This window comes from Cornus florida, unplaced genomic scaffold, assembly GCF_030987335.1.
Source record: "Cornus florida cultivar Cherokee Brave unplaced genomic scaffold, ASM3098733v1 CherokeeBrave_3.0.0_Hap2_Chr04, whole genome shotgun sequence".
Classification (NCBI taxonomy): Eukaryota; Viridiplantae; Streptophyta; class Magnoliopsida; order Cornales; family Cornaceae; genus Cornus; species Cornus florida.
This window is the reverse complement of record NW_026775574.1, coordinates 96,134,437-96,160,983: the sequence shown is the minus strand read 5'-3', so window position 1 is coordinate 96,160,983 and position 26,547 is coordinate 96,134,437. Positions and strand designations below refer to the sequence as shown.

At 42.1% G+C, this 26,547-nt stretch overlaps 1 protein-coding gene across 1 annotated transcript; it reads right to left on the bottom strand.

The window, feature by feature from the left end:
• Positions 1–509: 509 nt before the first annotated feature.
• LOC132305432 (uncharacterized) lies at positions 510–26,191 on the bottom strand. Its single transcript, XM_059803074.1, has 7 exons — positions 25,825–26,191; positions 24,307–25,754; positions 21,979–22,126; positions 21,502–21,748; positions 9,979–10,044; positions 7,591–7,912; positions 510–602 (listed from the first exon to the last, which is right to left on the bottom strand). The coding sequence occupies exons 1-7, from the start codon at positions 26,189–26,191 to the stop codon at positions 510–512; spliced, it is 2,691 nt and encodes an 896-aa protein (XP_059659057.1).
• Between the last annotated feature and the right edge of the window lie 356 nt (positions 26,192–26,547).

The window sequence follows — 26,547 nt, the reverse complement described above, 5'->3', positions numbered from 1 at the left end:
ACAGTTTCCAAACTGAATCAATTCAAACAATTCATACTAAAACACCCCAGCTACTGCAATCACTGCCACCATAACTTGAACAAATCCAACCAATTTCTCTTAAATAGTAACCCAATCGAATCTACAAACCCAACGTTACCACCAGCATAGCCAAACCAATTAATCCACAATTTTTTGAAAATTCAAATAATTTATATTGAACCACCTAAGCCACAACCATCACCGTTGCCATAACGCCAACCAATCAAGCCTTAAACTACTCTCAAACCGAATCGAACCCTACAAATCCACCATCATCACTGAACGACAACTTCGTTCATAGCCAGACCCTCACCGAGGTCCTCCCTGGTCTCAGTTTGTCAGGTGTATTCACCGTCTCTCTGTTTTAAAATTTAAGAAATCAAAGCTCTGCCCGAATCATCTCTATTCGACATGTTCCCGAATTGGTGGAGACTTATCTGAGCCAACTCGATCAACTCGTCACCCAGTCGCAGAATTGGCTCAGATGCTCAATCAGTCTTCCTGCCCATGTGAACAGCGAACTGCTCAAACGCCGTTGTAAAATCTAAAACCACTAGCTTCAACTTTGGCTCACCCCGAGTCTACATAAGCACCATCTTCGAGTACAGAAAGTGAACGAGCTGACTTAACAGCAAAACTCGTGGTGATAGAATCTTGATGCGCCAACCTAAGTTCACACCGGCGACTCTGATCATGTAATGTCTCGGATTTTTATAGATTTTTTTATTTTGTGTGCCTCGTTTTGCATGCCACGTGGGCTCAGGGGTTGTTTAGGTAATTTTCTTGAACCGAGGGTCTTAGAAATACATTTTTAAATTATTGCAAATGAATTAGAGGTAACGACGGGATTCATTTTAGAATTTTTCGGAAGTTGGGACGATTTTCGGGCTCAGGAACTTCTCCCGGTTTTGTCTTTTTCATTGGAGGACATTGTAGACATTTCATGTGCATTCCTAATGCATCAAACTTTGCCTTTTATTGAGTACCCATGTATTATTTCCTATTAACTTCATTCTTGAATGTTAAAGTGCAAATTGACATGATAGTAATTTGTTAAAGTGTGGAAGCATGCTAATGTGTGGACATATATGTGTTTGATCTCATGCTAAGTATATGTATTACATGATTTTGGTGCAAAGGTGCTTAATGTATGAATCCTAGTATGATTTGTGATGACATGAGATTCTATGATTAGCATGCTTATAAGTGGTTACAACAAAGTGCCATGTTGTGCTTGATTTAATTGAAAATGTTATGCTTATGATCACATTAATGGGAATTCCATGAATGGATTTGAATTCAAAAAAAAAATGTTATATTCATGCCATTGTTGCATAAAAAAGGGTTTTGAAAAGATTTTATAAAAAGGAACCGCATTTCATGAGTCTGGTGCTAATTCAACCTAGAAGGAGCGTATGCCGGTTTAAGACGTGAAAAAGTTGATACTAGGCCTCAAATGGTAGCTAGATTTGGAACCAATGATAGTTATTAATCTCACCTCGGTAAAGTTGGTTAGCGGTTTTCAAATGTGAGTTAGGGGTCGGTAGAGACCAAGTTTAGGGCCGGTGGAGGCCAAGTAAGGGTCGGTTGAGACCAACGTTAGAAAATTATAGGGTATTGCGTTGTATTATATGCAAATTTGCATTGAAATGTTTAAATACTAGTGTTGAGATTGATTCGTGAATTAAACGCTATGATAACCCCAACTTTGATCCCGATTTTCTTTTATCCCTTATATGTAATGTGTGGCTCAAGGGAGTCCAAAGTTGGTGCCTTAGGTATCCCTACTGAGCCTCCGTGCTCACCCCTTTCTTTAATATTTTCAAGTTATGACAAATTATGGTTGGTGACAGACCCTCATAAACATAGTTAGGGTTAACGGGAGCATCGTTTGATATTTTTGTGATAAATGCCTAGTTGATGTAAATTGTTGTAAGTCATTGTAATTATAACTGTGGGGGTCTAAACCTATATTTAAAATCTTTTGAACTACTTTTGATTCATTTGGGGTATGTATGTACATTAAGATTTGTAAATGAAAAGTGATTCAAAAATGTATTTTAGAATTTCACTTTTCACATTTATGCATGCTTATGAGTTGGGACAGGGGCAAGGAGGTCAAAAATTACCACGAGGGTGTTCGGGATCACGAACGAGGGAAAAAAGGGGAGAAAAGCCCATTACTGGGCTTATCTGAGGGTTCTTTGCTCGGCTGCGAGCTCTCGGCGCATGCGCCGTGGTGCCCAAGACAAACCCCAAGTGTGATACCCCTCGATTCTAGAGCCACGGGTGATCAAGTCCGAGCACAGATCCGAGGGATATCAGACAATTAATATGTAACCAAGCAAGAATAAAACTGAATTAAGAATAAAATAATAATGCGCTGAAAGAAACTAAAATGAAAATCCTCGAACCTTAAATAATAAATTAATATAATTTAAATCCGTACAACTCGGGAATCCACCTAGTGGACCCCTAATTCGAAAACTTTATATAAATTTACAGAATTAAAATCCAAAATCAAAATAGAAAGGAAATCCTATGTAACCGGAAGAGTGAGTGTCTGTATCTGCATCAACACGATCAAACTCTAAGCCTGGTACTGGCGAATACCTGAAAAATAGAAGTGGGTCGGGCCCACATGCAAGTTCCAATCTACTGCAATTCGTACATAAACCCGATACGCAGATACATCCTTGATAGCTCGGCAATATCTACAATAGTCCATATATATATATACACACTATAGGATGCTCACTAGCCTATAACATAGTTCAGCCTGGGTAGAAGGTGACATATAAAACACGCTTTTCAACGGCCAAGTACCTAGACCGACCAGGGAACATTAGCTATATCTAGCTACCCAACCTTTGCAATATATGCACCCTAACCGTGATCAAGAGACTCAAGCTCGTATCACGGTACCATAAATATATATATAAATTCCTTCCTAATGCAGAAAGATAAAACAAACATCTGTTATGTCGTTCAACTGTTTTAGTTGACAGGACATGCATCCATGTAGGATTTAACTGTTTTAGTTAATCCATTCCATATGTATAAAGGGGTAGGACTTAGCTTTTTGATCTAATCCATCCCTGATATGTCATCGTCTCATACCGATACATATAATGCAAATGATCCACCAGTGATGCACATTCATTAGAACATCAAGTATATCCATGAACCAGCATAATAGAAAACAGGTATTATTAAGATCCTATTATGCGTCCAGTATATGATTATAATCATAAAACTCCTGTTAAATTGTTATAGTACTGTTAAACAATTTAAATTATCCACATCCATCCAATTGACAAAACAAAAACTAAATCAGTTCATCAATTAACAACCATAGCAGGGTATAATGATTATCAGACTTATGAACTGAGCACAATATACCATTCAACCCAAACCATACCCTCATACTAGTTCATTTAAATCATTAAAACAATTATTAGTAATGCAAACCTCCTTAACCCCCTGACGGCATAAAATTTATGTTTGCATCATATGACGTCCTTTTAATCCTCCAACTTAAAACCTGTGCTTGATATAGTATAACACAGAGAAGTCAAACTGTACCTCATATAAGTCCCCAATGGTGCAATATACTAGCCCATTTAACTGGTGAAAATAACCCAGTAGTTAGAACTTCCTCCACTCCTTACAGCATGCAACTATATATATTTAAAATTACATGTCAACCACAACCACAACCCAACCAACCCTCTTGAGACTCATATATATCCTAGACATCATTGCTATAAAATCCCAACAATATCTGTTATATCAGTTCATTGAATTTGTGGAAACAACTAGCATTTCCGTCTCCCTTTCTTTCTTCCGGACAGCATACATATTACTAATGTTTATGTTCATGATGCCCCTTAGAATTAAACCCTAGCGTAAACCAACTGTTTAAAGGTTCCAATAGGTAAATTTTTAAGTATTTAGAACCCCCTTTATTTTCCAGAAACTCTGTTTAAGTCCCCAAGGTCAAAATAAATACCGAAAATACCCCCGAAGGGGTATTTGTTCAAGGGAGCCGGCTCCCCCCCCCCCCCCCCCCCATGGGAGCCGGCTCTTTATCTTCCAGAGCCGGCTCTCCCTCATGGAGAGCCAACTCTACTTTAATGGGAGCCGGCTCCCTCACTTAGGGAGCCTGCTCTCCCCCCCTGAGAGCCGTCTCTACTCCATGCGTCTTCCCTGCTTCGTCCGGTTGCCTTCTGCGCTTCCGGCGAAGCTTCCAGTCCCTGTCCCAACACTTTTAACATCCTTAGGGTCTAATTTAAATCTAAACAGTCCTAGAAACTCCTCACATTCCATTAGGAATTAAATTACAGAAGTTCAATACATAACCAAAATAGTTTATGCGTGAACCAATTTCAGTTATTTAAAACCGGCAAAATTCCAAGTCTCTGTCCGAATTGTTTTAAAACTTCTTAGGATCTACTTTAAATCCAATCAGTCCTAGAAACTCTTTAAAACCCTTATGAATTGATTATCAAAAACTTAACACACTCGGAACAGTTTTAAGACCAAACCAGTTACAGTTTAAACGAAAACAAACAACGGATTACAGTTTGATTTAATTATGCATAACACATCCATTTTTAATGTTTAATTAACATCCTGGAGTCTATTTAGAATGCATAGAACACAAGTTTACAGGAAAGAGATAGACTGAAACTTGCCTTTAGGTTTCGGTTTGAAGCCTTTCAACACCGTTGCTAAATTCTTCAATGAACTGTAGGCTACCTGCAACTGCAACTCTCCTACGGTTCCAGTTCTATCTCACCCTCAACCTCTTCCTTCCTCTGTGGTACACCCTCAGCCCATAGTTGAAAGCTTAATTGATTCGCCCAGTTTTCACTCTGTGTTTTTCCTTCCAACCCTCTCTATTTTCCCTCTCAATACACTTTTACGTGAAAAAGGATTTGTCTCAACCCTAGCAGACTTATAAGAATATATATATAGCCGTCCCAGGTTTAATTAAAACCTAACCTAAGTTGGCGTTCAAACCATATAAAAATAAAACCCTAATCCTATATTAAATACAAGACCAAAAAAAACAATTAATGTAGACAACTAACCAAAATAAGTCATACAAAATGCACGTCATTTATCATCAAATAATTAAACTAAAACAATCTCAATTCAACAATTAAATTAAATACACACAAATAGTAATAAATCAATTAGGCAAATAAAACAATTAAGCTAAACAAATAACAAATAAGTCCAATTATTAAATTAAAAAAAAAAATGAAATACAAATCAAAATTGAAAACTAAATTCCCATTCCCATTTTATCTTTTTGAAAACTAGGGGTATTACACCAAGCGCCCTCAGGGTGCCTATGGAGTGCTCCAAGGATGCCCATGGAACGTTTGGGGCGTGCGTTGGGATGTTTGTGGCACCCTCCGAGTACTCTGTGGACATCGACGGAGCGCTCCGAATTAGAATTAGGTACTATTTTTTTTAAGGTTTTTCGTTGGCCCTGAGCTTCAACGTATGGGTCCCACAGGATATTTAGGAGGCGTGGATCACTATGGCCCCACTAGAATGCGAGCGGAATAGCCCGGAATGACATTTTTTCCCTTTTTAGCCCTAAAATGGGTGACCTAGAACCAAGTTGTTTTCTTCCATTCAAAAATGAATCTAAGTGACTAGATATAACCTAGATGACAGTTATATGGTCCACAACGCGTTGCATGGTCCAAAAGGTCCAATTAGCCCTTATAACCCTAAGTGGACCGATTCGAGGACGGAATCGATTCTTTCATCCGTAAGTGAATCAATTTGATTAGTAATGACCATTATAGCATTATTATGACCTTTAGTACACTGTATTAGTCAAGATGACCATTTTACCCTTAGATGTTCCCGGGTCGGGTTAGGACCCTATTAGCTATCTGAACCCACGGGTTTTGGTCATTACAAATCAGGTCCTTCATGAGTAAAATTCTAGTATTGCCCTTATCGTCGTCCTCCTAAAACGTGTAGTGGTACGCCTGGTCATCGATAATCTGGTTTATTCTGAGCGAGTAGACGAGTTCCAATAGACTCGGGTCATTGGTGTTGATCGTGGTAGCGTGACCAACCCAGAAGATTCAGTTGTTGACAAGCATGGAGCGATTGTCACTGAAGTACCAGATAGACTCGATAATGACAACAAGATCTTATTGGGCTATATGATATCTGTGTTAGTTCAAAAGATAAGGTTTTGATACTTATCGGTTTCCTATTGTTGGCAAAAATTACAATTTGCCACCTCAATTAGGTTTGCAAATAAGGGGAGACCATAGGTGAGCACCTCTGTGTATGTGGCGCGAATGAGGTGGGGTTGGCTGTGTGATGTAGGAAACGAGATAACAGTCCCTTATCTCTTCGATGTGTTGTCGCTCTCCCATTAGTTGGTGAGATTTTCTTGCCATATCAGCAACTTAAAGATGACAAGTCTTCAAATTGGCGTAGTTTTATATTAAGGGCGAAATGGTCTTTTACCTTTTTCGGTGACCTGGTGGGGTAAAATGCAACGAAATAATAGTTCAGGGAAGTTTCTTGTAGTTCAAGAGGGTTTCTTACAAAACCTTAATATAGTTAAGTGGGTTTCTTGCATTTTACCCTACACACACACACACACACACACACACACACACATATATGTTTATTGTTAAGGTAAAGTGAAAAAATATTGTCCTTTTGCAAATAACCCCCTAAACTAAAAATTGCCCCCATGAACTATTAATTTGTTACAATTAAGGTCAAACCCATCACAAAAGACTATTTTCCCCTTTCTCATTAAAATTTTCATTTCTTATTAAATAATTTTTATTATCTTTCTCTTATGTAAATATTAATTATATTATTTACCTTAATTTTATTATACTAACAATTATCATAAATATGAAGAAAAAAAAGATAAATAGATTTGTAACTACCAGTTTTTAAATTGATTAACTTATTATTAAAACTTTATTATTTGTAATAAAACTTATTATAACCAATTTAAACATCTTTATGGTAAAATTTTGTTTTCTTTTTCATACAATATATTGATGAAAAATTAACTACATACTTTTAAAAAAATACATATTTTCATGTAATATATTCATTAAAAATGTAAAAATTAATTAATTTTTTTTTAAAAAAAATTTTGCTAAAATTTTTTATTTAAATAATTAATTCAATAAATTAAAGGTTAAGTTATGCAAAATTAATGGACAATATGTCATCAAATTAGTATAATTTTTTTTTCATAATTTATTTAGATAAGAAAAATATATTAATTGTAATAAAATAAGAAGTGACATTGGAGTATGTTCCACCAAATTGTGATAGTTTAGAGGATTTTATGCACAAAATATAGTTCAGGAGAGTTATTTGCAAATTCAAACATAATTTAGGGGTTTTTTTTCACTTTACCCTTACCTTATTATTGTATGAAAAATGATATTTTTGATAACTACTATTCACCCGGAAAAATAAACCGACACTACGTGTCAATGCTAGATTGGTCCAACTGGCGCACATCTTCTTCCCCTTTCTTCGTCTCAACTTTACTCTCTCATTTATCTCTTTCAATCCTCTCATCTCTCTGCGTAGAATCGACGGATGGTCTCCACTGTCTAACAAAGCAGAACTGAACTCTGAACGGCGACCACGGACAACAGAATAGTGGGCAAGGTCGGAGGTGAAGTGGCGACAAACAAGGATCTGAGCCGCGGTGGAGGACATCGGTGAATATTCCCGGACGTCAGCGGTGGAAACCAGAATCCGATTCATGGGACGGTCGATGAAAATGCCAAAAGAGCCATTTCCGGCTAGTTCAGCGTCTTTGATGACCTTAATTTCATCTAAGACGGCAGACGGAGAGTTGCGGCACCTGGACCCACACCACTGAAGTTGACTGGTAGGTCGGTGGCCGCTCGGTCGACAAGCACCGGACGTCAGAGACTGACGTCACATGAGACGTGTGGACTTAACGTAAGTTACAGTTGCCGGTGAATGGTTGCGTGTAGCATCAGCGATATGTGGCGTGTTTGGCACTGTCTAAACGGCGCTTACTAATGTAGCTCTGTGATTGGTGGACCACGGCAATAAAGACTGGAAGATCTGGATTACAGATTGAGCTCTTTGGATTAGCCGGAAAGATGGTTCCCGGAATAACTCGTCAACAAGAAGCACCCAACTGATTCTTTGCTTGCTTGTTTTTCTGTCGGAAAGATGGGTTCGATGGTTAGAGAGAGAAAGTGAAGAGGGAGAGAGAAAAGGCATCGGGTTCAAAAAAAAAAAAATTTGACACGTTGGACTGCCACGTATGACAGTTAGTATGTGTCGGTTGAATAGTAGTCGGGCTGAATAGCAACACTCTTATTATATATAGGGAAAATTACATATAAATGGAGTCAAAGTTCCATATTTACTTAGAGGCTGAGTCAAAGTTCCATATTTCTCTAAAATGGATTGCTGAGGTGGCACATGGTTTTTTACTGTTTAGAAATTGTGGTGCCTAAAATACCCTTCCGCGAAGGTACTACTTTTTCTTCGAAGGTACTACTTTTTTGAACTGAAGGTATTACTTTTTGGTATCCAGGTACCATATTTTTTAAACACCCGCGAAGGTACTACTTTTTCTTCGAAGGTACTACTTTTTTGAACTGAAGGTATTACTTTTTTGAACTGAAGGTACTACTTTTTTGAACTGAAGGTACTACTTTTTTATTAGGGAAGGGTATTTTAGGCACCACAATTTTCTAAACAGTAAAAAACCATGTGCCACCTCAGCAATCCATTTTAGAGAAATATGGAACTTTGACTCAGTCTCTAAGTAAATATGAAACTTTAATTCCATTTATATGTAATTTTTCTTTATATATATATAGTATACATACATACATACATACATATATATTTATATATATATATATATATATATATATGAAGAGTCCAATGTTGGGGGCAGAGTCCATACAGATGCCAGAGATTTGTCTCCGAAGAGAGGTGCAGTGTATTAAACATCTCCCACTACTCGGAGACTGATCGGTACTCTCCTCACAGTAGCAACATACAGTTGAAAATCGCCGGCTCACTCATAGGATTTCTTGCCCCAGTTCACAGGATTGTTTGGCAGATCCTGCATTAATAGCAGTTTCATTCCGTTAATTATGGTTATTTGCTTGCTTAATTAATGTAACGGTACACTAGTCATGGTAAGGGTGATGTGCAAAAAACACCCCTATAGTATACTTACAGTGCATATTGCACCCCTCACGTGCCAAAAATACCCCTAAACTATGACATTTGTGCAAATAGGTCATACTCACACATTTATGACTAAAATGCCCTTAGCTACACATTTAATTATATATTATATATATATATATATATATATATATAATATTTTGTGAAATGACTAAAATGGGTACACCACGCTTAGTTCACCGGAGGAAGAGAAGTTGACAACCCAATTCAGGACCCATGCCCTTACCTACCCAAGTCAATCTCCATTTTGCGATGGCGGCGCTGAAATTTCCGAAAGCTTGATGCGATGCTGGAGTAAGTTCACCGAGGAACATTTAGTATGAGTTTTAAAACTAATTGATCATTTGAATTGCTTTATTCAGATTCTCAATGCTTTTGACTTTGAGCATCATGCTGGTTACAAGACCAAACATCCAAATGATCACATATACTTTTTTAATGGAAAGACCATCCATGCTGTTGTCCAAGAGCTGAGGGCCACACCTAGAGATATGTTGTTTGAAGCGATTCGGAATGTGACTGGATCTCCTATCCATGAGAAGAATTTTCGTATTTGGAAACGTGATTTTTTTTTTTTTTTTCAATTGATTTGAAGTAACCTCTTTAAAACAAGCTTGAGAAATCAGTGCTGTGACCATTTTCTAAATGCATATAGGATAAAAGCATATTTCTCTATTTTTTTCTTACACAAATTTTTCATCTTTTGCTCTTCTCAGAATCGTATCAAGCTGCAACCAGTGAACTTCAGCATATCTATGGAAAGGAAAAAGTGACCAAGCCAACTGAATAACAAAATTTTGACTCTTTTAAACCTGCAAGGTTGGTTAATTAATACCTGAAATTCGCGTCGCTGCCTTATATCATTATAGTAAAATTACGGATTCAGTTTGAAATTTCAGATAGTTTGGCAGAGGAATGTTTAGTATACACTTTTAAGCATTTGCTAAGATGTTAATTTTATTCTGGTTATGGACCAAAGTTTCAGCGCCGCCATCGTAAAATAGTCACTGTGTTCAGCACGGCTTCAAGCTTCCGTTCTTGCTCCACCACTTATTATTCCCGCATTAGGCCGGAAATTTCAGTTCTCGCCAAGAGCCCAACGCCATTGTGGAACCTCATCGTCTCAACTCATGGACATTTCTTTCTTGCCGGTTCAGCACCTCACTGGAATCCCTACCCTCGCTGTCCGCCGCCTTAGATCCTCGTTGCTGCCATCATCTTCATCCTCGTCGCACAGGTCTGCCGAACTCATAGCCGAGCACAAAGCTCGTTGCACCTCTCACCGGTTCCTTGCTTGGCCGCCTTGTCAACCCGCTGAACTATACTCTGTTCTCATCGGTCTCTGTCCACAGCTCTTTGGAGAAAGAAAAAGGGTTAAAAGAGAAAAGAGAAAATGAGAGAAGGGGCATTTTTGGAAGTATAAAAGGGTAAAATATATTATATTAAGTGAGGTATGTTTTTGCACAAATTGAAAAGAATAGGGGTGTTTTTTGATCACCTTTTTAATTAAAGGATAAAAGTGCTATGAAATGTATACTTTACGGTGTTTCTTGCACTTACCCCGTCATGGTAATGGGTCTGTTTTTGGTCTTGTTTATGGGTCCTTGATGGGCTTTGTTTTCCCCAAAAGGGCTGTCTGGCCTTTTGGCCCACACTTGTAATTATTTCTTTATTTATGATAGGTGCTTAAAATTCCCAAAAAAAAAAAAAAAAGTACATACAGTTGAATTTAATATATAAATATATAATTTTTTTGCTTTTATTTAAACGAGAGATTAATCCAATTGAATGAAATTTTGTATTATTTACAGGAAAAAAAAGGAAAAAAAATTTATTAGTTAATCATATCAGCATCAACAATTCTTCTACGTGTCGCGCCAGTATTAATCCACTGAACCTCCCAGCCGCTTGTTGTTTCTTGATTGTGGACTACAGTGGTCACTTGCATGGCATTAATTGCATTGAGGAGGCCCCGGACGACATGGGCCGGATCCGACTCGCAAACACTACATTCAGTTCGTACAGCTGGGTCGGCCCATATAAAGACACTGCCATATGGGCCGAACGCGAGTAAGCCCATCAAAGGTGACCAGGGCTTATGGAGGAATAGGCCCAGATCCAGCAATCAGTAAATATCTTGTCAATATCTTGTAAATATCTATAAATAGAATAAGGAATGGAAAGGAAAGGGATCTTTTTGGGTTGAGGTGTAAGAATTCTAAAGAGAGAAAGAGGGGAACGAATTTCTTGCATCTTCAATTGGCGCCGTCTGTGGGAAACGCATGGAAGTTTGGTTGATCAATGAGGAATATCGAATGGATTCAAACCAATTCGGTTGATGGAGACTCGATCTTTGGGATTTGGATCCAGATCTGAGCGATTGTGACCTACTCTGGAGGAATTACAATTCTTGAAGCTTTGGCAGGAGTGACTTCAGATCTACGCAACAACGAGTTGTTCGATTGTGGCAGGATCTGACGGATTTAGAGTTCAGACAATTCAGATCTCGTAAACAGTGAGCATAATTCGGAGAATTAGAAGCCAGATCTAAAAATTCCTACTCACGAAGCTCGGATCTACTCGCGAACTTGAGATTAATGCCTTTACTCCGTTCGGGAATAATGATAGGTGAAAGCTCCAATCCGATGGAGGCTGTCCAGCAAACAAAGCTTGAGGAGTTGATGAACTTGATTGAAGCTCTCAAAAAAGAGAATGCAGAATTGAAAGCTGGAATGCAACATCGGCAAATACCTGCGGTTTCGCATCCACTTCCGGTCGGAGAAGGACGTGTTCAATCTAATATCGCGCATCAAGGCGAACAGGACGAGAACAATCAGTCAGCTCACCACCGTGATGAAAGGATGATGGACAATTTGCCGCCAAATGTTCGTCGAGTTGAAGATCACGAAGGATCGACTCACGTTGATCCGCAGCGGGAAAGGTTCGACCGAGAGGAAGTGATGGAGGTTGATCGCCGTCGAGTAGCGTCGCCTTGGCAAAGAGAGTTCATAGAGGAACGGTCGTTCGATCCGTCTTACCGGCCCTCCATGGTTACTATCACTCATCACGGTTCGGAGGGCAGAACCGTAACTCACAGAGCTACCGCTGGACTCCAGAGAGAGAATGAAGCTCTCCGATCCGCAGCTCGGACGGGGGATTCACCATTCACCGACGAGATCTTGAATGCCCCGCATCCAAGGAAGTTTGCTATGCCAGTCTTTATTCTGTTCGACGGAACGACCGATCCGATCGATCATGTGTATCATATCCAGTTGAAAATGGCCCTGAATACGGAAAACGACTCTTTAATGTGCAAATGTTTCCCTACAAGCCTAGCCGGACCGGCGCTCAGCTGGTTCAAAAACTTGTCTAGGAGCTCCATTGGTAGTTTCAGAAACCTGTGCGATCGGTTCATAAGCCAGTACTATGGGAACAAACGCCCGCCGAAGGACATCTCGAGCCTATTCACGATGAGGCAGCACAAGGATGAACGTCTCCAGGCCTTTCTTACCAGGTTCAATCTCACTAAGAGTATGGTGATCGAATGCCACCGTTCTACGGCAGTTCAAGCCTTCAAGTTAGCCATGACACGCGGAACTCCGTTTCACACCAGTCTGGTAGTGAACACGCCGACTACTATGGATGAACTCAATGAAAGAGCCGATGGCTTTGTGCGCCTAGAAAAAGAGGAGGCAGCTAATGCTCGGACAACGTCGCTTGTGTCGACCGAGGAAAAGTCCAAGGCAAAGATCAGGCAGAAGCAGGCTCAGCCGCAACGTCAGACCTCTTGGAAGGCAGAAAAAAGGTCCAGGGAGGAAGAGCTGATTACTCCGCTGAAGGTCACTCTGGCGAGGCTGTATCAGGAGAACAAAGATAAGTTTCATCCACCACTGCCAATTAGGCAACCCCTCGAACAGAGGGATCAAACTAAACATTGTGCTTTTCATTCTGATTTCGGTCATCAGACTAACGAATGCAGGAACCTGAGGAGGCAAGTGGAGATGTTGATAGCTAGAGGGGAGTTCGCGAGTTATGTTCAAGGTTCGGCGATGGAGCAGAATTGACCGGTGGAACAAATAAAAAGGAGTCATAAACAAAGCACCCACAATTCACAACCAGTTCGTATAATCAATGCTATCCATGGTCGACCCGAGCCTAGTGAAGAGTCAGATGAGCTGCTCCGAGTGTGCCTGCGGCAGGCGCAGATGAAGAAAAGGGTCGGCAGTGTGAATACTCTACACCAGCAGAGCCCGTCGATGCAGATAAAGTTCGACTGGACAGACCTGCAGCGTGTTCAACTGCCTCATAACGACCCGTTGCTAGTCAGTTTGACAGTGGCAGATTGCTTGGTGCGCAGAGTTCTGATCGATCCTGGGAGCAGTGCGAATGTCATGCCGAGGGACACATTTGACAGGCTCGAGATTAAACCAGAGAGGCTCAAGCCCACTGGAAATCCCTTGTTAGGGTTCGATGGGAAGAGGGTGGAGCCCGTCGGGATGGTGGAAGTGGAAGTTCAAGCTGCATAACGAGCTCTTATGGAAACTTTTGTAGTTGTGGAAATTCACCCCTCGTATAATCTCCTGATGGGAAGAGGATGGATTCACAGAATCCGAGGTGTACCCTCAACTCTGCATCAGGTCATGAGGTGCCTCGGACCCGATGGAGATAAAGTGATAGACATTCGGGGGGATCAGGTCGCAGCCAAAGAGTGTTATTCCGTCACACTAAAGCATGCTGGGAAAGGAAAGGCGCCCGTCCGTTCGGTAAGCCCCAGATAGCAATTACAGGAACCTCCGCTCGAGCAGAATAGGGTGGAGGAGTCAGTCGACTTGACCGAGGAGCCCCTTCTGGATGTGCAGATCGATCAGTCCAGGCCAGAACGAACTACCAGAGTAGGTATAAGACTGACCAGAGAAGAGCAGCAAGAGCTAGTGGATTTCTTGTCCCACAATGCCGACGTATTTGCATGGAGTCACCTAGACATGCCTGGAATTAGCCCCTCCGTATCCTGTCATTCCCTGAATGTCAATCCCAATTTCAAACCAGTGAAACAGAAGCAGCGAAGATTTGCTCCAGAACGTAATCAGATCATAGCGGAAGAAGTCGATAGGCTGCTTGATGCGGGATTTATCAGAGAGGTGCACTACCCTGAGTGGTTGTCCAACGTCGTTGTTGTGCAGAAGAAGAATGGGAAATGGCGAGTATGCATTGATTTCACCAATTTGAACAAAGCCTGTCCGAAGGACAGCTTCCCGTTGCCTAAGATTGATCAAATGGTGGATGCCACCACTGGGTATGAGCGTTTAACCTTTCTGGACGCTTATTCAGGTTATAATCAGATTCCTATGGACCCCGCAGATGAAGAAAAAACTTCTTTTGTCACCGAGCGAGGAACATACTGCTACAAAGTTATGCCTTTCGGACTAAAGAATGCGGGAGCAACTTATCAAAGACTTGTTAGCAAAGTTTTTAAGAATCAAATGGGTAAGATTGTGGAAGCCTATATTGATGATATGGTGGTAAAGAGTAGGAAGAAGGATGATCATCTGAAACATCTGCAAGATGTATTTGATGTACTAAAGCGATATGGGATGAGGTTCAATCCAACCAAGTGCTCGTTCGGTGTGAGTTCCGGACAGTTCCTGGGACACGTGGTCAACCGCAGAGGCATCGAAGTTAGCCCCGCTCAAGCAGAGGCTTTGATTAAGAATGCCGAGCCAAAGACGATCAGAGAGGTGCAAGCCCTCACAGGACGAATAGCTGCATTAAGTCGATTTATTTCAAAATTGTCAGATCACTGCAAACCATTCTTTGACACGATTCGGAGCCATGGAAGGCAGGTCTGGGGGGATGAGCAATGACAAGCATTGACTCATTTGAAGGAATATATGCAGAATCCACCAGTCCTGTCAGCCCCAGATTCGGAAGAAAAGTTATTTCTATATCTTGGAGTATCTGGTGTCGCGACGAGTGCCGTTCTGATTCGTTGCAAGGAAGGGGTGCAATACCCGGTATTTTATGTAAGCAAAACACTGACGGAGGTAGAAAAAAGATACTCAAAGGCCGAACGGGTGGTACTTGCACTTGTAAATGTAAAAAGAAAGTTGAGGCATTATTTCGAATCCCACCCCATAGCTGTTCTAACAACTTTCCCAATCAGAACGCTTATGCACAAGCCAGAGCTCTCGGGCAGAATGACAAAGTGGGCCATAGAGTTGAGTTCATTTGACATAACGTATGAGCCGAGAACAGCTGTTAAGGGGCAAGCGGTAGCCGATTTCCTACTAGAATGTGACGCCGAAGATACGGAAGAAGACCTTAGATGCGGCTCTTGGAAACTTTTTGTGGATGGCTCCTCTAACCAGATGGGGGCTGGGATTGGGATTAAACTGCAAACCCCAGAGGGTACTTCCTTGAGCCAAGCACTCAGACTTGAGTTCCGAGCCACCAATAATGAAGCGGAATACGAGGCGTTGCTAAATGGATTAAAGTTGGCCAGAGAGCTACAGATCAAAAGTTTGACAGTGTATAGTGACTCGCAGCTGATTGTTCGGCAGGTAAATGGTGAGTACGCGACCAAGGATGACACGATGGGGGCATATCGTTCTGCCGTTCTGCATAAAGCCAAGGACTTTGCAAAGATTGAATTCATACAGCTGCCGAGGGAACAGAATGCAGATGCAGACCGTTTAGCATGCAGTGCTTCGAGTTGCGGTGAAACATTGGCGAGGGTGATTCTAGTAGGAATAGTGACCCAGCCATCTATTTTCGAAGAACCGTTGGACTCTGACCCTTGGCAAGTCAACGTCATACCGTATGAACCGAGTTGGATTGACCCCATCATTACCTATATTCGAGATGGCGTTTTGCCTATGCAAAGGGATGAAGCTAGGAGACTCAAAAAGAGTGCTGCAAAGTACGCCATCGTGCGGAACCAGCTGTACAGAAGGTCCTACTCTGGCCCATACTTGAAATGTGTCACCCCCGCGGAGTCGCTGCAGGTATTGCGAGCTATTCATGAGGGTGTGTGTGGCAATCATTCTGGGGGGCGATCGTTAGCGCATAAAGCAATGACACAAGGGTATTTCTGGCCAAACATGTCAAGAGATGCGGAGGCGTTCTCTCGAAGGTGCGATAAATGCCAACGATATGGACCATTGATCCACCAACCACCTGAGGAATTGCACGTAATGGCCTCGCCATGGCCTTTCGCGCAATGGGGGATGGATGTGGTCGGTCCTCTGCCAACTGCAAGAGCTCAGAACAAGTATGTGTTACTGGCCACGGATTACTTCACTAAATGGGTGGAAGCAGAACCATATCCTAGCGTGACTCAGACTCATGTGAGACGATTTATTTGGAACAATATTATCTGCCGTTTCGGTGTTCCCAGATCAATAGTCATGGACAATGGCACAAACCTCGACAGCAGGCAAGTAAGAAAGCTGCTGGAGGAGTATGGAATCAACCAGAAGTTGGCTGCAGTAAGTCATCCTCAGGCCAACGGACAAGCAGAAATCACAAACAGAACCATTTTCGCCTGCATTAAGAAGAAGCTGGAAGATCATAAGGGGAAGTGGTTGGACGAACTCCCGAACGTTTTATGGGCTTACAGAACCACCCCAAGGCGGCCGACTGGGGAGAGCCCGTTCGTAATGGCGTATGGTACCGAGGCAGTTATACCGGTTGAGCATTTAGTCCCCACTATCAGAAGCTTAGCATGGAGTCGAGATCAGAACGACAAGATGTTAAGATTGAACCTCGATATGATAGACGAAAGGAGGGACGCAGCGGCTATAAGGCTAGCATCGTATCAGCAAGTGCTGGCGAATAGTCACAACAAGAGAGTAAAACACAGGGATTTTGCCCTTGGCGATCTGGCTCTGAAAAGAAAGGTGGGGATGGTCAAAAAAATGATGCCACCCTGGGAAGGCCCATACAGAATTGCAGAAGTCATTGGCAAGGGGGCATATACGTTGGAAACCATGGCGGGAAGGTTGGTCAGCAAGCCCTGGAATGCCACGTCTCTGAAGAGGTACTACCAATAAAAGCTAAGTTCCGGCTTTAGTTGGATGTTGTTTGTTGTCAATCAAATACGTATGAATGAGCAAGTTACTGAAATTTACAAAAAAGAACTTTCTTTTCCAACGGTCTACTATAAAAACTTAAAGCCAAGTGGCAAGTGGCATTCTAGCCGAGCGCCAGGCACTTAAGCAAGATAAGTGGCAGCTGGCACTATAAGCCGAACGCCAGACACTTGCTAAAAATTTAAAGCCAAGTGGCAAGTGGCATTCTAGCCGAGCGCCAGGCACTTAAGCAAGATAAGTGGCAGCTGGCACTATAAGCCGAACGTCAGACACTTGCTAAAAACTTAAAGCCAAGTGGCAAGTGGCATTCTAGCCGAGCGCCAGGCACTTAAGCAAGATAAGTGGCAGCTGACACTATAAGCCAAACGCCAGACACTTGCTAAAAATTTAAAGCCAAGTGGCAAGTGGCATTCTAGCCGAGCGCCAGGCACTTAAGCAAGATAAGTGGCAGCTGGCACTATAAGCCGAACGCCAGACACTTGCTAAAAACTTAAAGCCAAGTGGCAAGTGGCATTCTAGCCGAGCGCCAGGCACTTAAACAAGATAAGTGGCAGCTGGCACTATAAGCCGAACGCCAGACACTTGCTAAAAACTTAAAGCCAAGTGGCAAGTGGCATTCTAGCCGAGCGCCAGGCACTTAAGCAAGATAAGTGGCAGCTGGCACCATGAGCCGAACGCCAGACACTTGCTAAAAATTTAAAGCCAAGTGGCAAGTGGCATTCTAGCCGAGCGCCAGGCACTTGCCATAAACAAACACACGGCAAAGCTAATATAAAAGAAAAAGAGAGAAAAGATATGTATGTATTGAAGATAAGTTGAATAGAGCACAACACATAGGGAAAAAAGAGTTCTGTCGTTTCATTAATATTGAGCATTGAGTTTACAAAAGAGAGATGTCCATCATTACAAAAAGATATGGAATGGAAGAATTCAAAGGAGCCCTAGCTAGACGCCTCAGTACCAACAGCATCCTGGTCGTGCCGACTCGCCTCCTCGGCCCCATCAGCCGTCTCACCTTCATGAGGTGGGGAATCAAGGTGAATGACTGAATCGTTCGGCTGGGGTTCAGCGTCAGCAGTGGCTATGGAAGGAACCACGGTTGACGATTGAGGAGCGGTCAGTGGCAGAGCGGTAGGAGGAGCTGTGATGATCCTTGAGGAAGCAATGTCCTGGCACTCATCGAATATGCGCTCCGCTTCGGTGGGTTCTGGGTCGACATAGACCCCCAGAGGTTCGATCCCCAGATCCTTGTCTACCTCATCCGGAGTGGAGCTGGTCTGTCCCTCATCCGGAACCCGGTCGGCGAAACCTTCCCGGAATCCTTGAGCATACCTAAGAGCACCGACCCTTGAGAACCGAGCGTGAAGGGCCAGCATCCCACCACCCACTCTGCTGATCGCGTCGATCAGAGCGGTACGCTCGTCCAGAGCTCTTTTTTCAAAAGCCATCCGAGCAGACTGTTCATCAGCTAGAAGGCGCTGGAGTTCTGCCTTCTCTTCTCTAATTGATTCCCGCTCAGTCTGCCAGACGCTCTTCTCAAGCTGGAGGGCGTCCTTCTCATCCTGAAGGGAATCATTCTCCTTCTTCAGGACATCTCTCTCTTGCTCAGTTTTGTCAAGCCGAACCAGTACCTCGGTATTCTTCATGGCGAGGAGGTCGTTTTCTTTATTAGCCACCTCCAGGCTGTCAGAAAACTTACGGGCCCTGGCGTTCCCATCTCCACCTGCTTCTGCATGGCCATCATTCCGAACAATGTCTGCATAGGTGCACACTAAAAACGGTTAAGCCAATAGTCAGGTCGGGCGAAGGCAAGACCAAATAATATGAGAGAATTCATGAGTTAGAAAATAAAAAGTCACCTCCATAGCAGATTGGGGAAAGCGGCTGAACACATCCTTCTGGGAAAGGCCCTTTGCCGCCTCAAGGTCCTTCGGAGTCCACATGCTCCTGTAGTAGGCCATAGCGGTCTGGCCATCCTTCAGCATGGTCTCGTTCGGTTTCACGAACGTCCCATCCGTTCGGGTGTACCGAGGGGCCCATGGCGGTAAGGTGGGGATAGAAGGGGGGCCTGAAGCAGAAGCAGAGCCACCAGCTGCAGCAGGCCCAGAGGGAGCAGGAGCTCTGATCGCTCGGTGCAAGAGAGCACCCGGCCCGGAGACCCGGGTCCTTCTAATGAGAGGCTCCTCCTCAGGATCGACTTCACTGTCAAGATGAGGCCTTTTGCCTCGTTCTTTGTCCCGACCGCCCCCCGCAGCAGCAGGAGCTATGGTAGCTGGGGGGGACGCGTTCTGGTTGGCAGCAGGGGCGCTGGCAATAGGGTTAATAGCCACTGCGCTCGGGACAGTGTCAGATATGGTGGCTGAGGAAGAAGCTGACGCTGGAGAGGAGGTCGCCCCAGCAGCAGGAGTGGCTGGGGGAGTATTTTTCTTCCTGCCAAAAGAAGGAATCTGAAGTCTGCTCATGTTGTAGCCGAGTGAAGAGAGCGCTAAGAGGTTGTCTGAAGTGAGGAGATCTGAGCAGGAAGGAATATCGTTCAGAACGTATTTCTTCAAGTAGTTACTCCTATCCCTGCAAACACTATAGCTCAAGTCATCACAAGGTATTCCCAAGGAACGGCATAAGAAAGTGCAAAAACGAGGAACGCATGTTTCGCAGGGGCAGTCATGTTTATGAGATTTGAATTTCTTATAGGAGGAGACAGAACAGACACCAAAGGCGCTCGGGATTGGGTAATCCTCTGCAGCCGGCGAAGACCAAGCCCCACTAATGCCCACGATGCTATCCCTCCAACCCTTCTCAGATTTTATTGTGTCCGTACATATGGACATCTTCTCGAACGGGTAGAGGTGGTAGAAGGGTTCGTTAGTACGGATCTTACTGACCTTATAGCACAGAAGGAGGTCTATGAGGTCGAGGTCCAGATTTCTGTCACGCATCAACAAGAGCATAACAGATATGATTCTAAAGAAGTTGGGGTTGACCTGCAGAGGGGATATCCCCAATCTATTGAAGACATAACTAAAGAAAGGGTGCAGAGGGAACCTAACAACATTCAATTGAAGGTTCGTGAATAAGACTTCGCCGGGCAGGAGGCCGGCGCCGGTCATAATGTTAACGTCTTGGGGGCAAACCCTAACTTCGATGTTGTCAGGAAGTCTAAGTCTCATACGAAGAACATCCAGATCTACAACCATGGTGGAAGTGCTAGAAGAATCTAAAAGGGGGTAAATGGAAGCCTGCCGAAAGTAAAAAAGAACGAAACTAACCTCGGAGGACTGCAAGATCGCTGGAAGAATGACTCTTGAAGGATTTCACCAGAAAAAGCTTAGCACTGTTCTAGAAAGAGAGAGACTTGACTGATGATGGAGACGGTAAAGGGAAGTGAAGTGGAATTCTAGAGCATTATAAAGGCGAGGGGGCCCGAGGGCCGAAGCGTCGGGAAGGCGAGAAATTCCTCGAGCCCCGGAGCATTGATTCTGGATCTGACCGTCCGCTCCCCCACGTGGTTATCTCGAGCCGTCAACATCATGATGAGACGCCATCAATAATTACCCCTTATTAAATAAGGGGCAATTATGGGGGCAGTTGAGGAGGCCCCGGACGACATGGGCCGGATCCGACTCGCAAACACTACATTCAGTTCGTACAGCTGGGTCGGCCCATATAAAGACACTGCCATATGGGCCGAACGCGAGTAAGCCCATCAAAGGTGACCAGGGCTTATGGAGGAATAGGCCCAGATCCAGCAATCAGTAAATATCTTGTAAATATCTTGTAAATATCTATAAATAGGATAAGGAATGGAAAGGAAGGGGATCTTTTTGGGTTGAGGTGTAAGAATTCTAGAGAGAGAAAGAGGGGAACGAATTTCTTGCATCTTCATGCATAGACCTCGATAAGTGACCAGCCTTCCCAGTCAAAACATTTGACACAGAAAAATTTAAATATAACATGGACAAATTACACAAACTAACCACGTGATTTTTATATTCCGCATGACAGAAGTTATAGCAATATTATAAGAAGGTTTATATTGATCATTTAATGACAAAAAATAATATAAGTTTACAATTCTGATCTTAAAATTAAAATATTTTTTTTTAATGAAAAAAATAAAAAATACTGTAAATTAAAAAGTTTCATTTTTGCCCATCTCAACTCATCTCTCTCGTCTGGAGGAAGAACAGCGGCGGCGTCTTCATCCTCTCTCCCGGCGATGCCTACAATCCCATCATCGTTGTCCTCACCCAACCAAACCCTAATTGCCAGGAGCCCAACCACCCCCAAATTAGGCTTTATCCCCTTTCTTATACACATACCCATCACACCTATAACCAAATTCAACCCACCACCACCATCCACAACCACCCCTACAACCAATTTCAACCCACCAGTCACCACCACCGTCAACAATCACCCCCAAATGAACCAGCCACCACCCCATCACTGAGTCAGAAATTCGCAACCTTCAAATCGCTTTTGTCGTCGACGAGGAGGTTGTCCGGCATCAGATCTGGGCGATGAGCTGGTTTGGCCGTGGATGACTAGCAGCGGCTCAGATGAGAGCGATGGCGAGCTTGACCGGTGGTTGTGGATGAACTGTGGCTGTGCACCGGTGAGACAGATCCGGCGATCTTGCCGGTGAGAGAGGTAGTGAGGACGCTAGTGGAGAGCTTAGTTGACTCGGCCGTGAAGAAGTCGTTGCCCTTAAACGCGACTGATTCACTCAACCCAGGGCAAAATCGTAACTTTAATAATATACCAAAAAAAAATTAAAATTTATCATTAAATAAATAGTTTAACTCTAAGAACAAAAATGTAAATTCATATTAATCCACTAACCACAGTTAATTTGGGTCTCTGTTATATTTTGGCTTAATTTGGGTCTCTCTGTTATATTTTGGCCATCTTTTATCCACGTGTACAAATTAAAAACCTAAGAGGTTATGTGTGTACTTTGCCCCTATAACATCTATTTTAGAATTGTTTATATAAATTATTTGAAACTTAGTCTAATTATCCTTTTTCTTAGTGAATTATATAGAATTTGTGTCACAGGTTTGATTATATATTCTAAATCTAACCTACGAGGCTATTGGGTTTTATTTTTTATTTTTTTTTATTTTTTTCAATCTTTGTATTTGGGTGGTTCTAAGTTTGGTTCTTAACTTTGTATGGTGTTTTATATATATATATATATATATATATATATATATATATATATATATATATGTGGGTGACTTTATAGGGCAATTAACCCTTAGCACAAAGCCCATGTTAGCAATCATTGTTGGTCTGTCACCGTCATCACCAGTGACCACCTTTCATTTTCTTTGTTTCAAACTCTCCAAATCACACACACATATACAATACACGGCGCAAATCATCTGCTGTGCGATTCCCATATTGTTTCTTGCAGTGAGCAGTAAGTGGTCTTGGTTTGACCACATTTTACTCCACTTAATAGACAGTAAGAATGTGTTTGGCAATTACACTACTATTTATAAGTAACATTTCACCATCATTTATAAGTAACATCACAAAAATCTAAAAATAATATCACATAATCTAAAAAGTAACATCACCACCAGTTATAAGTATCTTCACCCTCAAAATGTGGTGATATTACTTTTTAGACTATGTGATATTACTTTTAAATTTCTGTGATGTTACTTATAAATGGAGGTGAATTTTCTTAGTTGAGTGCTCAAAATAATGTCCAGTGTTAAAATTGCACAATTAGATCGATTTTTTCAATTGGGTGTCTAAAATTTAGGCCAAAACTTGAATTTGCTGAATTGGGTGTTACATATTTAGATATATATATTTTTACATTTCACCACAATTTATAAGTAACACCACAGAAGTCTAAAAATAATATCACATAGTCTAAAAAGTAACATCACCACCATTTATAACTATTTATAAATAATATCACAGAAGTCTAAAATTAATATCACATAGTCTAAAAATTAATTTTAGACTTCTGTAATGTTACTTATAAATGGTGGTGATGTTACTTTTTAGATTATGTGATATTACTTTTAGACTTTTATGATATTACTTATAAATGGTACTTATAAATGGTGGTGAAATGTTACTTACAAAAAGTGGTGCAATTGCCAAACATAGTTTTGATACCTATTAAATGGAGTAAAACGTGACCAAATCAAGACCACTTATCACTCACTGTAAGAAATATGGGAATTACACAGCAGGTGATTTGCGTCCATACAACATAATAGGCACATTTTAGCCATCATTGTTTTTTTTTTTTCGGAAAATGAAGCTAATATATAATAATTAAAGGAGCTATACATGTGAGGCCTTTGGCCCAAACAACCCATACATGATGGAAACCAAAGCCCAAAAGCTCAACAGATACAAGGCCTAGGCCCAAAGAAATCAACAACAGACCATCAAATAACGGCTAATTAGCCGTTAATGGTGGATCTGATACAAATCCGGTGACTGGCTTTTGCAGCGATTGAAGCTCAATGGCTTCAAGTCTTCAATCAGGTGGACGCGGCGGCGGCCGGCAACAAAACGGTGAAAGATCCTAGTCCTTGAGAATGTGATGCGCAGCAATGGAATCCCTGAAGATCCCTAATTTCATGATAGAGGTGATGGTGTGGGAAATCCTTGCCCGAATTGAATTCTGTGATAGCTTTGATCCAAGGAAGATACGGGCATTTCTCTCCTCCCAAATGTGATATACCAAAGCCGCGAGGCAGAGCTTTCTAAGTAGGTTCCATGGTGATGGAGAAGACCACTGGATGCTGAAGACTGAAGCAATTTCCGGTCATGTCAAAGCTGTAATAGAAATCTTGCATTTCGCCTTGAAGAAAGTCCAAATTGGGGAAGTATACTCGCATGAGAAGAACAAATGAGAATGAGATTCTGGGTTGACATTACACAGAGCACATACATTGTCAAATCTGGCCATTGATCTTCTATCCAAAGTAGGGAGGCGACCTTGAATAGCTAGCCACATAATGAATTTCATTCGTGGGATTGCTGGAGATCTCCAAACCAAGTTGAACCATGAAACCGATGGAGAAGAAGGTGATAAGAGAGCTGCAGTATGCTTGTGGCTGAAACTTCCAGATGGTGAGGCTGCCCAAATCAATTTGTCATTCCCTGAATTATTTGGAGCTCCAAGTACAAGGAGTTCTGGGATTGCCGAAGAGATTGATGCAGGGAAATTCCAAGTTCCACCAGAAATGAAGTGGCTTACTGTGGTTGAAAGGTCTAGACCTGCTGCAGTGAGGATTTGGGAAGGGAATCGAGTGCTCAATGGTCCAGCAAGAAGCCAATTATCGTACCAGAAACAAGTAGACATGCCATTTCCAACTTGGTGTTTAATGAAGTTTCTTGCATAGTGCCTCTGTTGAAGGAGTTTCCTCCAACTCCAGGAACAGGATTGAGGAATTTCTAAAGCCCACAAGTTCTTGCCTTTGATGAGGTAAGTCTTACACCATTTAATCCAAACTCTATCTGAATTGTCTGTTAGATCCCATATATATCTAATAATTGCAGCTTGGTTTGAAATAACCAAGTTAGGGATACCCAAACCTCCTGCCTCCTTAGGTTTACAAATATCCATCCAAGCAATCTTGGCATTTGTGGACTTCATTTCAATGCCAGACCAAAGGAATGCCATGAGTATTCTATTGATCTCATCAAAAACCCCTTTAGGAAGGATGAATATACTTGACCAGTAGACTTGGGTGGAGACTAGGACAGATTTAATCAATTGTAGCCTACATGCATAGGATAGTGACCTTGAGGTCCAATGAGTTATCATGTGGGTGATCCTTTCAATTAGAGGCCTACAGTCAGCTGCCCTTAAACAAGTTGAGATTAGAGGAACCCCCAAGTGTCTAATAGGGAGATAACCTTTATTAATTCCTAGTAGGTTTGAAATAGTTGCTTCAGTAGAGGGGTCTACCCCTGAGAGGAATATTGAGCTTTTGGACAAGTTGATGGAGAGTCCTGACATGGTGCAGAAGTGGTCCAAGGCTGATTTTAGGATGGATACAGATGTAATGTCACCATGGCAAAAGAGAAAAAGATCATCTGCAAATGAGAGATGGGTGATACCCAGCTCTTTGCACCTCCAATGGTATCTGAATCTAGGGGTTCTGGAGATAATATTCTTAACAGTTGAAGTAAAAATATCCATGATAATGACGAATAGGAATGGGGAAATAGGATCACCTTGTCTTAAGCCTCTTTTCCCTGTGAAAAACCCCTTGAATTCTCCATTAATAGCAACAGTGAAGGATGGGGATGTGATGCATGCTTGGATTAGCTTGATGAATCTTGGAGGGAAGTTGAGATGGGAAAGACAGTCCAGTGTAAACTCCCATTTAACTGAGTCGAAAGCCTTCTTAAGATCAATCTTAATAGCACACCTTGGGGGGGGGAATGTCTCTGTGATAACCTCTCAATAGCTCATGAGTGAGTAATACTGAGTCAGTAATCTTCCTGCCTTGAACAAAGGCTGTTTGGGTGTGATCAATGATGTGAGGGAGAACCAGTTGTAACTTATTAGCTAAAAGCTTTGAGATACATTTGTAGATGGTGTTGCAGCATGAGATAGGTCTGTAATCATTAATGGTGGAGGGGTTTTGACACTTTGGGACAAGGGAAATGTATGTAGAGTTAGCTTCACCTAGCAGCTTACCATTCCTGAAAAACTCAGAGATGGCCTTAATTGTTAAATTACCTACAATGCTCCATGCTTGGTGGAAGAACATGGCATTGTAGTCATCAGGGCCTGGAGCTTTGTCCTTATTTAGAGATAACATGCAAGATTGTATCTCATGTGGAAATGGGATAAAATCCAATATCTGGTGAAAATGTGAGGGTACTGCCTTGGTGATGACTCTTGAGAGTTCAGCTTGAGTGTGGATAGTTGGAGGGCTTGTACCAAACAGATTCTGAAAGTGTGAGACAATTTCATGAATAACTCCGTCTGCATTATCAAGTCGAATCCCATCTGCATTGGTTTAGCCATCATTGTTGTCTATTGATCTCTATGACTATCACCAGTGACCACACTTTCTTGCCCTAAAGAACCTCTACAACATAATAGGCACATTTTAGCCATCATTGTTGTCTATTGATCTCTATGACTATCACCAGTGACCACACTTTCTTGCCC